The following is a 17021-nucleotide window of genomic DNA, read 5'->3' as shown; positions in this document are numbered from 1 at the left end:
GGAAAAGAGCAAACAATATTGTTAAGATGTTAAGCCATTCCCTGTTACCTGTGGCTGAAATTCAATCAAATTCAGAGTTCTTGTTTCTTGCTCTGATAGGGAGTGTTAAGTAGAAGTTGAGAATTTGTGCTAACCCTATAGATTTCTTTATCTGTTTTTCTTACTCTGTGAAGGTACTGATGCCTTGTAAAATAATTAATGCCTATTCCTCTATATTTTAAGAGATTGTAGAGTAGGGATCAACATAGCTACTGTGCTGTAAAGCAGAACAATGCCAAAATGTTATCACTAATTAGAGAAGAGAGAGTCTGACCCAGTGTTTTATCATCTTTTGAAAATACATGAATGCTACAAGATTAAGGCTCAGATTTTGAGCATCTCTTCTACAGGTTTTAAAATCAGAATTTATCACCTTTGATAAGGATAGGGTTAAAATATTTAATTTAGATTAGGATACATTTTTAAAACCTAAATCTTCAGTATGAAAGATAAATTGCATTTAGTCCATGAGCAAACATCCAGTCATTTTTCTTTTATGCTTTTCAATGAACCTGATTTCCTCTTCTAAAGTGATTAATATTATTCACGGGGGATATTCTCAAATGTGTTTTTTTTTTTGTTTGTTTGTTTGTTTTTTTTTTTTTTTTCAGGAGAGGAGGCTAATGGATGTGTGGGAAAGAAAAGGGAAGATGATTCATGCCACTTATTTGGTTTCTTTATCTTTAGTTATTTATCAGTCCAGATGAGTAGACAGACACTAGAAGATACACTAGGCAGCTTTCAACTCATTCACAGTTATAGGGATCATAGCAATACATTTCAGCTCTTGTGTTCTAGACCATTATCTACAAGGACTTGCATATTAGAACTACACAATTTTTATTTCACTCAGAATTTTCTTGACACATTAATTAACCCCTTTCACGCTGCTTTAAATAAGCAACTTAAATATTGTTCAAGTATAATTCATATAATCAGCTTTTTTTGGATAGTCATAGGAAATTTTCCATTCCTATAAGTAATCATTAATCAATTCCAAAGAGATTTTACTTTACTCAGCATGTAAGAACAGTTAGTATTAGCCTATTCTGAAATTTTCAGTAGAGCTGTTGAAAAGCTTGTCTGCAACTGTAGCATGAAAATGGATTAAAGGTAAATGGAGATTCATTTGTAAGGGATATTAAAAGGAATCAATTAAGGGTCAAAGCAATCCCTAAATTGATTAGACTAAACTACTTAAAGAGATTTTTCTGAAACAGTAATTATTATGGAATCATCAAATGCGTATGTGTTCTTCTGTTTAATTGAAAAACTGTCTTATAATTTGTACCAATGTGCATCAAATGAATATTCAAAAATTCTAAAAGCCTGGCTGTTTCACCTGTCTTCCTGCTTATTTCTAGGCTAGGTTTTCTTCTGTCTAAGCTATATAAATTTCACCTTAAATTTTAAGAAGTAAGGTTGTGTTGCTTTTTGAATACACCCATTATATTTTACTTCCTAAATTCTTCAAATATTAAATATACATGTATACCCTGAATGAAATTCCGTTTTCCTGCTTCTATATTTTTAACCTTGGAACGAATATTACAATTGTAATTGAAGGTACACAGGAGCCAAAACAAGATAGACTGTCCAAAAAAATGAAAGAATGCAATATATTCTACTCTGAAATAAGTTTCTCTACTGGTTCTATATCTTCCACCACCAAAAGTCTGTGGGTGGCTTTATTTCTTGTTACATCAACTCAATTTCTCCCAGTTAGTGCAAGCACTGTATTTTCTTTTATTTTTTGTTTTGTTTAATTTTGTTTTGTGAGCTATACCTGAAATATCATACGAATTGTCATAATACAAATAAAAAGGAAGAGAATTTTCATTGTTGTAATGCAGTATCAGGTTTGATGACAAGGCATGTAAGCTGTAAGAATAGTCTGGGAAGTGTCAGTAACAATACTTCTCAGAATTAAGTCTTCAACATAAACAGTTCAACAAGATAGTCAAATTAGAATAGAAGAATTAGATTAGAAATTATATCATTAACTGAAATATCTTTGTAGTTGAGAGAATAATGGATGCTGTATATGATATATGTGGGACATTTTTGTATTTAAACTTCTTTTACTCAGAATGGCACATGCAAATGTTATTTACTTTCTACTTAGACCATTTTCATTTTTTATTTCCTTTTTCTTCTCTTTTTTCTTTTTTTTTTTTTTTGTTGTACATTTTACTGTTTCATTCTTACTAATATTCTCATCAATATTATTTCCAGTATTATACAACTTCCATGTGTAATAAACAAGCAAAATTTGGCCAAAATTTTGCCTCCTATAGTGCCTGTAAATATCCTCATTGGCTAGTGTTCTCACAAATTCAGGACGTTACATTTTGGTAAAGTGATCTAAAAAGAAAAGAAAAAAAAAAGTACTACTTTTGTTTTTCCAAAAATGAGAAGAAAAAGGTACTTGTGTGATTCAGGTACTGCAGACTTGAATCATTTAGGTCCAAGCATTTGGAGCATCATTTTCTAATACAAATCTTACATAAAAAGGGAACAATGAAGTGCAAAATGAATGATGTCATTCTGTCTAATGTATCTGTATAACAACTGTAGAAGAAACTAACATTTGAGCTGCTGATATGCGAATGACCTGGCACCTGAGTTATAAACATTCTCCTCTAAAAGGCTTATTGATTTTTTATGCTCACAACAAAGTAAACAATTTTCATATTGCAGATTAAAACTGAGTTACAGAATCACTGAATGGTTGAGGTTGTCTGGTCCAACCCGCTGCTCAAGCAGGCACACCTACAGCAGGTAGCCCAGGACCATGTCCAGATGAATTTTAAAGATCTACAAGCAGGGATTCTCTGCAACCTCACTAGGCAACCTGTTCTAGTGCTCAGCCACCTGCACAGTAAGGTGCTTCCTAGTGTTTAGACACAGTTTGAGAACAGCAAATCCACTTTTTACAATGGAAATATAGCTGGTCATGCTTCAAAATCTCTCTGAGATGAGATTTAGATTAATCTTTAATAGTATTAGCTTTCTTTTAAAACTAAAATACTACTCACAGTGACACCCAAGAGATGATGCTGTTTCATGTATACACCTGGCCATGTTATGATGGGCTGAATTAGTTGCTTCTACTTAGAGTACAGTAAATTACCTTACAAAGGTTAGTGCCTTATATGAAATTACTAGGCACATGTTATTAGAATCATTCAGCAAAGTGTCTAAAGAATGGCCTAGTGATCTACATGGGTCTGTAGAGGCATCTTAGTAATCCACAGAGAAAGCATTTTGGCAAACCGCTTTCAATTACTGTTTTAAGTGTGCTGTGTGCACTCTCTATCTATGCAAAAAAAAAACCAGATCTCCAGGATGTAAAGGTGCCGTCTTCTGTGAAAATAATTACAGACACTTTTGTTTTCTTGGTTTCTGTTTGTGAGTAGAAGAAAATCTTGTCTGAACCATGAATGGGAATATATGTCTATATAGAGAGACAATATAGATAGATGAAATAGATATAGATATAAATGTGTTTATGTCTTGTGATGATATTTTGTGATATTTATCACAAATATTTTGTAATCTTTGGTTCTGAGTAGTGCTTAGATACATGATGAATATCCCTATTTAAAACATAGGGGAAAAAAAAAGTTAATTTTTACAATGTTAATATATTCTGTATATCCACTGATTGCATGTGAAAGTAATTCATTTTATGATCCAGTAATTCAGAAACACCTGAACTCTTCTCCCACCACACAGCACCTGAAATTTCACAAGACCATCCCTTTAGGGTAGGGAATGTATTTGCCAATTTCAGCCCAGAGGGGATTGTAACTAGAATTGTAAAGCTCTGATGATAGTTTTATAATGGAAAGCCTGAAATAACCTCAAGTACCACCTCACCGATGTGATTCTATAATGCATAACCAGTCTAATTTGGAACTAAGAGTCAGTTATCAGGGAATACATTTGTAGAGCTAATGTTGTTAACTTAATTTTCCTCATTTCTTGGTTTTGAATTACAGTTTTCTTTCAAATAAAATCCACTGATGAGACACTTAATGTTTTTCTACTTTAATTTTGCTCTTCTGATTGCTTTTATAGTTGTCCACATTGTCTTTATGTTTAGCTCCCTGGTGTAGTCCTGGAAGTGAAATCATCACACAGATCAAAGTACAGTCCTGATATCCAAACTCTTCCAACTACATTAGCTTCATCATAAATTGATTAAGAAGAGCATTGCACAGGAAATGATTATCAACATGGCTTACATTAAGAATGGAACTAGTGCTCCAAATGTGTTGTTTGTCATTTCTCTGTGTATGTAAATACTTGCAGCCCTGACAGTTCCTTAAAAGTGGTTTGAGTCTTGGTAGACACTGCCAGTTTTGCCATGGAGTCTGTACTTAGATTTCACAACAAAGCTAAAAATGATTTCCAGATAAAACAGAAAGAAAATGAGAATGAGTAAACAAAATTTCAGACTGCCTATTATAGGATTTAATACCTCTTTCTTCTTTCCATATCTGTTACAGATATAATAGTAATGTTTTGGGGGAGTTTGGGGGTTTTTTTAGATGAAAAAATATAATTAAGAATTCAGAATGGGAATTATTCTTTCAAGAAGAAGAAATCATGTGCTGTACTGCATTATTCTCATTTGTGTAGAAACAATTAGGTCTTTTAATATGTGAATCTCTTGAATGGATCTATCTTGAAATTGTGCCTGTGTAGGGAATAAAAGCTCTGTTATTGCTTCATTAGTCTGCATCTAGCAGTTATGTTTCCCAAAGCAATTTGCAGCATCCTCCTTTTACTGTCACATTTAATCATTTTAGAATTTACTTTGAAGATACAATTCCTTATGTGTGAATTTCAGGGTATAAGCTAGTTCATTCAAAAATACATGTTAAGAGAGTTAACCAGATTCTGGTTAACTTGTCTGGCTGACAAGTGATAGGATCAATGCCACATAATTAATCCATTGTAGAACTGCATAATAAACAGAAGATGACACTCACTGCTGGTTGATGTCCTATAAATTTCTGCTCTACTTGAAATTTATTATTAAACCTTTTTTTTTTTTTTTTTTTTTTTTTTTTAATCAATGTACTGTTATCGCTGTATGATGGTTTAAAGCATGAAACTCAATTTATTTAATTTTGTGATTTCTCTTACTAGTGGCTAGCATTCAGAAGCTTCCTGCTGCATCGGTTCTAACCGACATCAATTTCCCCATGAAAGGAAGAAAAGGAATGGTTGATTGGGCACGAAATTCAGAAGACAGGGTTGTCATTCCAAAAAATATCTTCACCCCTATGTCAACAGGTAAAGCATATCAGTACTTTAATTTTGTGTTGGCTTTAACAAGGAAACTCAGAATATTTGTCTCACAGGACTACTATATAATATGGAATTAGTTATTTTATTCCTCTTTAAAAGAGAGACTGTAGCCACAATTTATCCCAGAGAGAGAGGATGGGGCTTTATTTCAGTATCTTGAACAAAAAGTGCTAAAGAAATCCAAGACACTATACCTATGGTGGTATGAGGTGGCCTGAAGCACAGCTCTGCTGAACCTCCTGATGCTTCTCCATCCTGGAAGACTGTGTCATTCCAAAAGGTAACCTAACTTTTACCAAAGGTTAGTTACCAAAATTTTGCTCAGCAGGCAAATTACCCCACCTTCAGATCCAAATTACTAATGCCATTGCAGTACAGATCTGTAGCTTCAGAAAATTTACTTGCTACTCATTAAAAGCTAAAGACAATCTTTGAGGATACTTCATTATAAAGGTAGATGAACTAGCATGGATGTCATGAATGTCATTCCATAGTGATGGATTTTTGAAAATGTGATTTTCAGTGTTTAAATATTTTGATGTATTCCTGAAAGTGCTACATCTTTGTGACAGAGTTCCAGGTTATAATTCAAAATGATGATAGTTTATTTAAAATGAAATTTCCACTGGAATGATAAATGGTATTCAGTTTTTTAGGCTGAGCAAGCCTTGGGAGACAGAGTTTAAAAAACTTTTTTCCTTACTCTTTCTAGAACTAGATGAATCAACTGTATTTGTACTTGGAGCAGTGCTGTACAAAAATTTAGAACTCATTTTGCCCACTTTGAGGTAAGAAACTCCTTTACCATAAATACTCCTTTACCAAAAAGGGGGGAGGGTGAGCAAACGGCTGTGTCATGTTTAGTGCTGGCCGGGTTAAGCCACGACATACATTAATTAATCTGTTTCAGCATCATAACTACACTACATGTCAGGATGAAAGCAAACAATCAAATCAATTGTGTAAAGGCAATGACAGATTTTTTTCTACAGTTATTTAATATATGTATTTGTACATGTCACATAAAATATGCATACGTGCATATTTCCTTCATGTTTACTCATTAGTATGATGGAAATAGCTTTTTTATTAAATTGTTTTAATTTATATTTTATATATTCTGCATTAAGCTTAAATAAGGAAATGTTCCTTTCAAAGTATGCACGCTGACAGAAGTTAATGCCACGTATAACTGTGCTTCAAACTGTTGTTGATCTGGTCAGTACAAGTGATCTAGCAACAGCATAATGCCTCGATGTACTAAGCATCTCTGCACCAGATCTACAGAGGTCTCTACTAGTACATGCCAAGTACATTTTCAGTATAAGTTGTATTCAGAAGGAACAAGAGAGTTATAGTGAGGATCCATTTTAGAAATAAGACATGCATGTGACTGTGGTTGGGAGGGCTATGCACATAGAGAGGGAAATAGGAAGGTCTCCTGTTTCACTTTGTCCATTCTGTACTTGCTGGCAGACAATTTGGAAATAAACATTTCTCCCTTTCTCAATTACTGGTTAAGATCATTTCATCTTTCATGACTAGTATCTTATTTCACATGATAGTTGGTCTTTTATTTTTTTTAATTTTTTTTTACAGTAAAATAAACTGGTGCATGTTGCATTGCAATACAATCACTGTTACTGAACTCACAATAGAAAATATAATAATTAGAAAATCACTGGATCATCTTTCCTACTCTATTTCACCAAAACTTCATGAGCTGAAACAAAGGATGGAAAAACAAAAGGTTTTTTTTTTGTCAAACTCCATTTAAATTAAAAAGACTCGGCAAAAGAAAAGAAAAAAAAAAAAAGTAAAAAAGAAACAAACCTTCCCAGTAAAGGTGCAATGTGCTGTGCAATGAGGAGCTGCAGTGCTGGGGATAGAAATCTTTCTCAGGTAGATCCCAATATGAACAGTGATGTCTTGGCAGGACACCTGGCAGCCTGGGGAGGGCTGGCGAGAGACATCTATGCCTAGGGCATGGTGTAAATGACAGCTCATCTACTTCTGAGATGTCAGTAAGCACTTTCCATTTGCTGTGCCAGTTCCTGAAATTAGCCAGGAGGAAAGTGATGTTTGTGGGAGATTTTCTGTGGGAGAAATCTTCTCCCTTATTCAGATAAACAGATCCAAATGGCTATCATATTTAGCCCTTTTTGTCTGATATTAGTGACTATCTGCTAAACCTAGGAAAGAATTGAGGTTGCCGTGTACCCTTCAAACCCCAATCTATGATCACGCATCTTCAGCTCACAAAGGACAACAGTTTTAATTTACAGAAAGCAAGTGTGATCTTTTGAATGCTATATATTTGTTCATATGAACAGTTGTTAAATACATTTATTTCATCTACTAGAAAATTGAGATTTATAGGCCTTACTACATTTTCACTAGAATCAATAGTATCCCAAGTAGAAGAAGTAGGGAACAGGGACATAAAGTTACAGCTACTTAAGTACTATGGACTTCGGAAATTTTCATCTCAGTTCCCAATTTGTTGTTTTTATCTGTTCTACTTTCATCTGCTTGCTGATTTCCACAGCAAAATTGACCATTTTCCTGTACAATTTAGTTCATAGAGAGGTTTTGTGAGCTTCTAAAGCAAAATGGTCTAATACTATGTGTATCTATTCATAAATGAAGTCTTTAGAAATTTAAATATGAAGATATCCTACTTGCCTCTGAATATCTTCAGTATTATTTTAATCTAATTCTCAGAGGCCCAAGAAAATGAAAGAAGCACTATTACTTTCTCTTGAATAAGGAATAAATGTCGTGATCAATCTGTAATATAAAAATACAACCCATATTCCTGGGTACTGGTAGTCTCATCTTTGTTAGGATTGTAGCACCTCAGTACTTCCCTCCACTTCTATTTATAATGAAATTATACTGAAACTTCTACAGCTTACATCTCATACTTCACTGGAAAGTGTATCATGCTGGATTTCTTTGCCTATGGTGATCATATTCAAAATTCGATCTCATGACCTTAAAATAGTACCTCAAATGCTGTACAGTTCCAAGCAATTCAAACCACTTCAATGTTTATTCAGGTATAAATCTGAATTAGAAAAAAGTTGTAACCATGTTTAGTGCTGAATTTGTTGCACTATTAGACTCTTCAGAAAAATGTATGAGGCAAATACTGTAAAATTTGAAGGGAGGTAACATCTAGTTTTTATATGACGTGTAAAAGCATGGTAGCCATACACAATGTGAAAATTAAAAACAAACAAAAAAAATTTTGGAGAAATATCTTATGTAATACTGCTCTAAATAAAATGATACTTAATTTGTTAATGGTGCGAATAAAGATAAAGAAAACAATGAACCAAGATAAATTAAATAACATGGTCTTGTGTTTGAGTTCAAGGGCCATTTACACCTTGAAAATGTGATAAAAGAGGTGATTTCTACTGGCCACAGTTGAAAATCCAGAAAGCTTTAGCATTTCCCATGGGACTTTATTCTCAGTTTTTGCTGGAGTTAGGGTGGAACTAAAATAAATTTTTAATTATATGAAACCTGTTTATTGTGGTTTTCAAAAGAACAGAGGTAACACATTCCCATACATTCATTAATAACAGCACTACGAAGCTAGAAAGCTTCTTCATTACCAGAAGGAACATTTTTGCTTAAAACAAAACAAAACAAAACAAAACAAACAACAACAACAAAACCTCTCAGAATATTATTATGTATCTTTAAGGGAAAGCTTTCAAAGCACCTAGTCACAGAGTCCCCATCTGGTACATCACAGGTGTTCTGTGAATAAAATGAGGATTTCATTATCTAAAACAGACTATATGATATATTTCATAACCTCAAAAATTAACTGTTTTAGCACATGGACTTAATTTTTCTTGTTTTTATTAGCATAGAGTCTGTTAACAATAAGTCTTGAAGTTCTCATTTCAACACAGTGTGAGATGAGAACTCAGCAATTACATTAATCAAAAACTTTCTGAAAAAAAGGAATTAATTCAACTGGTATGTGTAAATTATTCAAAGAATTTGTCAGGATTATTTAACACAAAATGCTAAGGAAGGGAAAAAAAAAATACTTTCATATTAAAAAAAATCCCTCCTTAGAAAAATAGAATAGTTACTTTCTTTCGATGCACAAGTAACTAACTATATATGATTCTATTCCCTAATATACTTACTTTTCTGTATTGCTCTCTTCTTGTAATGTCATATAGATATTTTCTTAATATTTAAATATTTAATATTTTGAGCACCGTAGACTATTATTTCCATATATCTTGCATCCTTGAACATGCACATAATATTGTCAGATTCAAAGAAAATTGATTCTCAGTACAATACTCATTTTAAAATATTATAATTATTCTCCTGGGCACTCTGAAGGAATTCACAGCATATTGCCATATAGTAGGATAGTTTTTAACTTTTCCTTCAACAAATAAGATCAATTAAATTATCAATAATTTTGCTGTACTAAGCTTTTTTTGCCTGCCAGTTATACAACCACCTTGTTTTTCCTGCTATAATTAACTGAAATGTTCTCTTTCTCCATATGAAACATCATTCCTAGCACTCTCTGTTGGATGCTGTAGAGCCAAAAAAGCCCTTAATCTTCCCTAGGTCAGCCAATGCGGTTTGTTAGACTGAGGGTGGAGAACCTCAAACAGTATATTTACTTTGTAGCATTGTAGTAGTAGTAGTAGTAGTAGTAGTAGTAGTAGTATATTACTTTGTAGCACTGCTGCTATAGCATCTGTAATTTTTCTGTAATATATACAATAGTAAAAAATTGAACTAAAGTTTCCTTCATGTTGTCTTGAGACAGGAACATGCCTTTGTAAGTTCATTTTTTCTTAAGCAGTGTAGAGTCATTCTTAAAAGAAACGGAAATCTGAATTTAATTTCAGATATAATCAATATGTATACCCTGATATATATCTAAAACAAGCAAACAAAACCAAACCAAAACAAACAAACAAACAAACAAAAAACACTCAGAATATATACCCTGACAGAAAAAACAGCTATCTAAAATAACTCTATTTTATTAATATTGTTATTAATTCATATCTGGGAAAAACAAACAAACAAACAAACAAACATTGGTGGAGTGGCTCTGGAAATTCTTCCTAAGTCTTTACTTAATCAAACTTTGTTATCTTGAAGAAGAAGGAGAAGAAGAAGAGGAGGAGGAGGAGAAGGAAGAGGAAGAAGAGGAAGAAGAATAAGAAGAAATGATATAAGAATATTGATGGATATAAGAACATTGATAATGCATTATAATTACATCAAAATTACCTAGTTTATTCTTTGTTACCATCTTCCTATGGATATGTCTTTCTATGAGGTTTTCTTCTTCTTTCTGTGTGATTGGAGAAAGTTTGCCTGTGTTGAAAACAGCACTATATACAAAGGAAATATCATAAGGAACACCAGAAAAAGTCAGTCTGAAGAAGCAAGGATCAAAGACGTGAAAATTATGTCATGTCGATATGCCTGTACTAACATAACCTTGACAATATTAATTCTGTCCTAGATAGGTAGCTATGAATTATACTAATTCATGTTTAACCTAAAGAGATACTGATGATGAATAAGAGAACTTAAAAGAAAAATATTATTTTGAGCAAACTGTATTATATTATTATTATTATACATATAATATTATATAATTATTATATTATTATATAATAGTTGCATTATTATTATATGGTGATTATTATATAATTATTGTAATTTGATACAGTTGTATTATATAGAGTATTATACAGTTATTATATGTAAAATATTATAACATGAAACTAAACTAATCTGACTTATCTGAGAAAAAAAAAAAAAAAAAAAAGATTGCTTTTGGTGGCATTTCAGTTAGGGCAAAACTACAGATTATAGTTTAAAAATATTTAAATGATGAAGTTGCCCACTCATATACCAAATGCAATGATTTTTCAAACATTGGAAACAGGTATTTTATTTCATGAGAACAGAATCAACAGAACTGTAGGCTCTCCCATTGCACACATCTAACTTTAGTTAAAATTCAGAAAATTCAGAAAAAGAGGCCAACACAGCACTCTGAAAGAAAAATGACTCTTGCCTATAAAATGTAACTAGTACTTTGAGAAAAGTGAATGATATGCACTCAAACATTGACAGTGCCATCAATGTGCCCTTCTAATTAGTAAATCATATTTTAAGGACCGGCATTTCTGACACCATCATTGCTTGTCAGACTTTATAGTGTCAGTTATGGTGCCTAATGTGCGACAGTTTTTACCATTTATGAACAAATATGTTTTCTCTATGAATGTTTGACAACTAAAGTAATGGAAATTAACTGAGAATCTTAAATGTTATACCAGCAGCTTCATTTAGCAATATTAAGCTAAATCTTCCATGTTTATATGTTCTTTTTTTTTTTTTTTTTTTTTTTTCTTCCCCACAGGAATTTTACAGTTGTTAATTCAAAAATCATCGTTGTTACTATACGACCTGAGCCTAAAACTACGGATTCTTTCCTAGAGATAGAACTAGCACATCTGTCTAATGTAAGTACAAATAGATACTCTTCCAGGAGTATGTATCAGGTCATGCGAGAGAAAGAAGCAGGATCGTTTTAAATATCACATCATAAAACCTAGTAAAACTAATAAATTCAAGTCCAGGAATAGTCTAATGTATTTTGAAGAGAAAATACACTTGTTTCATGCATGTGTATATGCAAAAGAAAATTTTTGTTTGAGTTTTGAGGTCTTCATTTAAACAGTAATTTGTAAGAAAACTCATTTGTAACAAAATTCATTGCTTTGATGGTTAAGCTGAAAATGTAGTATTGCGCTGAATGTTTAACCTTTTGTTCCCTGCATAGTCACTAGAGCTACATAGTGCTTCAGGAATTTTCTTATTTTCTTTCATTATTTTATACTTAAAAGCCAGATGGTACCTACTCTGTTGTAGCAGACTGAAAAAAAATATGCTCCTGTTCCAACTTAGGTTGTCTCTTATAAATTTTTGTGCAATTATTTTTAATTCAGTACTTTTTGTCCTTTAGTTTTATATTAAAAATGTTTTAAAACTGAAAAGGCATTCTAACTATATATAAATAATAATAGCAATTTCTGTATTTGCTGTCGGAAACCCCCCTGCAGCCAGACAGAGAATAAAATATATATTTTGCATTAAAAAATTGTCATGTATGTTATTGGGGAAAGTATGTTATATAATAAAGACGGGAGTATTTTATATGAAGGCATAGCAAATAAACTGTTTATATCACTATGACATAGAGTTTACTTTAAATAAACTCATAAACTCACAATTACAAGACAGTTACTAGAACTTTATTACATAATACTGTTTTGAAAAGGACTGTAAAGCTTTTGTTATGAACAGTTGCCCAAGGCCTTACATAGTTTCAGTCAGTAGCAAATTTGGACTAGTGTCTCTGGGCAAAGGTATGACAAAATCTCTTTGAACTCTAGATTACATTTTACTCTAAAATTACATTTTACTCCAGAGTAGGAGACAGACTGTTTTGCTGTCAATGCTAAGTATGACCCACCATTCAGTTCCCCCCCTCCCAAAAAAAAAAAAAAAAAAAAAAAAAAAAAAAAAAAAAAGGATACAAAGAGCATCTCAGTAAAATTTATTGTAGTATAGTATACAAGCAGTAAATAAAAAAAGGAATAGAGGTGAACATAAGCTGATCTGACTCCTACCTATAGTACCTCTCAGTAAAATTAGAATTTAATTGATAACAAACTGTGGAAATTTTGCCTTTTTTTTTTTTTTCCTTTTTCTTTTTTACGGTTCTCTGCTTCTGTTTAATTTTAAGATATTTTAGAGAGTTTTTTTTTTCTTTTCTGAACCTAAGTTACATCATCTATATTAAAACAAAATCTCAGTCTCTAATATTACTTTTGTACCTATCAGAAGAAAATTTCAGTAAAACTGAAATAGGTATACTCCAAAGTAGATCACAAATTAATCCTATATAAAGACACCTTTTAAATAAAATATTTGATCTTAAAAGATTATTACTGAGAAGAGTTTAGGGTATTTCTCAATTCTAGATTTTAATTTCTACTATCTTTGCAATTATTGTGGAACTAATATATGGGATTTAGATAAGGAATATTGGAGAATTACTTCTGTAGTTTGAAATTGGGACAACTACTCACAAAAGTGAAAAGTAGCAGGTAGGAGAAAATTAAGATTGTAGTTACTTTGGTCACTTATGCTAGATAAGAAATAAATTCAAACTAAACAGATAAGCAAACAAACAAACAAAAAGCAATGCTAGTAAGCTGCATGTCAGCATGAACATACTGCTAAGTCCAACACAAGCTATTGAAACAAGCAGTACACAAGCAAGGCTAGAGTAAAGAAAACCTGAACCACTCTCCCCATAAGCTGAAATTCTGGAAAATTCTTAAAGAGTAATAGATTGTTTTGTTTTTTTGTTTTGTTTTTAATCCCTTTGAATAATCTATAGAGCTTTTGAAGCTCTATATTCTATTTTGAAGCTTTTGCCAAGTTTCAAAATCACAGAAATGAGATGAAACTTCTTTGTTACAAAAGGTCAGTTTAGAGACACCTTGCTTTGTCAACCTTTTGGTAAGAGAAAACTAATGAGTATTGTATTAGCTCATGTCTTGGAAAAAAAAAAAAAAAAAAAAAAAAACCTTGAAAATGTATATCAGAGCCAATTCTTTTGATCTTTTGTTTCTGTTCTTGTCCTAGAATTTAATCCAGAGAAGCAGCAAGTATTTGGAACAAATTCTTATTCCTTAGATATATGTGGTGCATTTATCTCCACGATGGGACTTTGATTTTTAAATAATGAGATTGTATATACATAGAAACATTTTTTTGTAGGTTTGGGTGTTTGTCACCTTTTGTTAGCTGAAAACAAGAGTTTATCTAATTAAAATATCACAATGGAACAAACTTTGAATGTCAGATACAGAAATTAAAATAAAACTATTATTACTGTATTCTTAGAGTTTGAACATTGTATATTAATGACCGAATAATCATGATGTCAATTAAATAGACTAATTATGAAACAGAACATAAAATATTAATATTTTCTTTCATCTGCTTTTTTGGAATGTCTCTTATTATTATTATTTTTGTTCTTTTCAAACCTTTGTTCTTGAAATGCTTTTCACTTTAAAATAGTTTGTTTTCAAATGAATTTAATGACTAATTTTTAAGCAACCTCTAGAGCATGCCTATATAGGAGTATACCCACACATTTGCTAATCCACCTCCCTTTCCACTGACTAAATTACTTTGATAAGAGATTATGAAATAAAATGAACACGGTTACTTAATAAGAAAGAGTTAATATCTTTAATTTAAATTTGCATTTGAATATTAATTTATTCAAAATTTACCATCATAGCTTTGTTTTATAACAAAATTAGCCAGTACATTAATAGAAAGAGAGTATTATTTTGGGGGAGGAAGTGTAAATCATAATTCCATGTGCTATTTAGAATATATTATGTTTAGCAGATGAATTAAAATAGTTGAGCATAGTGAGAAAGTGAGTTGCAATGCATTATTTAGCAAACATTATTGTTCTCTACATATGAATGTGATGATATTCGCTAAATATGAATGTGATCACATTTCTCCAGTAGTTTGATCAAAGAGATCCTGAAGTCATCGTTTAAAAAACTGCACAATTCAAACAAAAGCTCTATTTGCTCCAGATAGAATATGAACTCTCACCTTCTGCTAGCACTGAATTTTACTCCAGGGACTCTAAAGTAACAAGCCAGCAGTAGCATAGAACATCAAGTTTTCAATAAAACTGAAAACCCTGGCTACAAAACACTGTTGGCATTGTGCTGCGTAGCTGTCAAAGTTGCCAATCACATCTCAAAAGTTCAGCTTTATATGCCAAGCAGAGATACATATGCATACACACTCACATACATATGTCTATTTTTGATATATCCAAGTCTTGTTCTGAAGTGTATAAATCAATACTGCAGCAGTCATAAAACTTAATGGACATGGTAGATGGTTCTTTAGCTTCAGCTAAGTAATTAACTGGCAAGAGCTGTGATGAAAGATCACTGCCTTAGCAGAAAAGGGTGGCTGGTGGAGGTAGCTCAAAAACAGAGGTGTGAGACATTGTCAGGAGGCCAGACCCAGAAGAAGCATGTAAAAGAGAGCAGCAGAAGAAGAAAATAGGAAGACAGGCTTCTTGTGGTCCCTGCAGTGCTTGAAGGATATTTGATCAGGTTATCAAGAAAGGAAGAAGTTCTGAGAGGCTGTTTTGCCCTTGCAATCTTCTGTAGCTGGCAGAGCAAGTCCTTTTAGAAGAACCTCTTAAAGAAGAGGTGCAATATTTATCCTGTTTTCCACGGTTCTGTTTAATAACTTTAATAGCAAAACATACATTATATATATATATATATATATTTGAATACATTTTAAGCAGAGTGAAGTGTGTGAATTGACAGCAGCAAAGTTTGCATTTTATTATGTAATGACATTTCCCTCTGTTTTTGAGATGTTTTCATAATGGACTTCCCTTTTGCTCTCTTTTTTTTTTTTTTCTGAAAGTATTTTTGTATTATTTATACATACCTACATATATATGCCTAGAATGAACTATATGATACCTGCTACTGGGCCTCAGGCCTCCATTCTCAAATAAGCAGTTTATTATTACTACAGTTTAGTTATAATAGCACTTGTAAAAATATACTTATAGCTATATCAAATTGCAAATAGATTTTCTTCACTCAGGATACAAATTCATGATCTAAATAAAATAAAATTAAATTAAATTAAATTAAAATAAAATAAAATAAATATTAATTCTGCATGATCATTTCATTTTTTCTTAATTCTTATTCTTCTGTATCATTTTCTGTCAAAGTATCTGAAAGCTTTTAGCTAATGATCAGGACCTGGTGTCTGAATCTTCACATATCTACTATTTGGTGCTTTGTCCTGTGTTCTCCTCCCCCCTCCTCTTCTTTATATTATAAATACTTCAGGGAATGGAACAAATTTTATTATTGTTTCTACAGTAATATGTTAATGTACAGTGCCATAAGTATGTGCTGGTTTTATATATCTATACTATACTCACAAAATTCAATGTAGTCAACAAAATACTGAAGTAGAGGATGAAAATTTCCCTAAAATGCCTCTGATAGAGACATTTTCAGAAGGACCTTTTTCATCTTTGATGAAGAATTGAATTAAAATATTTAATAAATTTTAACTTCACAGTTAAAACTTGTCATGTTATTTTATTATAAATAATATACTTTTCAGAATAAAATAGTGAGGTATGATTTATCTGTAAAATTGTAGTTTTACTGTACCAACACTGTTCATGAGAGAACTACATTCGTATTAACATAAGAAAATATCATAACCCATCTGTTTCTTCAAAGCACTTGTGATTTTATTAAACATATATTTTTCTGTATTTTTTATATATATTTATTTATATAGTTCTGACTTCTGGGAATATCTAATGTTTATGATGAACAGGAATATAATTTTGTGGGTTTTAGCTAGTTAAGAACTTCTAAATCAGTCTGGGTTTTGATAAAGGAAGATTTATAGGATTTAGGACAAAACTTGAATTTTTATTTTGTCTCACGTCTTCATAGGCAGCAAAATAA

At 31.8% G+C, this 17021-nt stretch overlaps 1 protein-coding gene across 7 annotated transcripts in view; it reads left to right on the top strand.

Moving 5' to 3' along the window:
* Positions 1 to 17021, top strand: part of ADGRB3 (adhesion G protein-coupled receptor B3) — a 463233-nt gene that overhangs the window by 268998 nt on the left and 177214 nt on the right. For all 7 annotated transcript variants that reach the window (XM_084515008.1, XM_084515009.1, XM_084515007.1 and 4 more), the window contains 3 exons: positions 5200 to 5346; positions 6074 to 6149; positions 11804 to 11906. In XM_084515008.1, the coding sequence (XP_084371134.1) occupies positions 5200 to 5346; positions 6074 to 6149; positions 11804 to 11906 (326 nt within the window). The remainder of the gene's footprint in view (positions 1 to 5199; positions 5347 to 6073; positions 6150 to 11803; positions 11907 to 17021) is intronic.

This window comes from Aythya ferina (assembly GCF_964211825.1).
Source record: "Aythya ferina genome assembly, chromosome: 3".
Lineage (NCBI taxonomy): Eukaryota > Metazoa > Chordata > Aves > Anseriformes > Anatidae > Aythya > Aythya ferina.
Note: the sequence above shows the minus strand (reverse complement) of the source record. Positions and strands in the feature narration are given on the sequence as shown.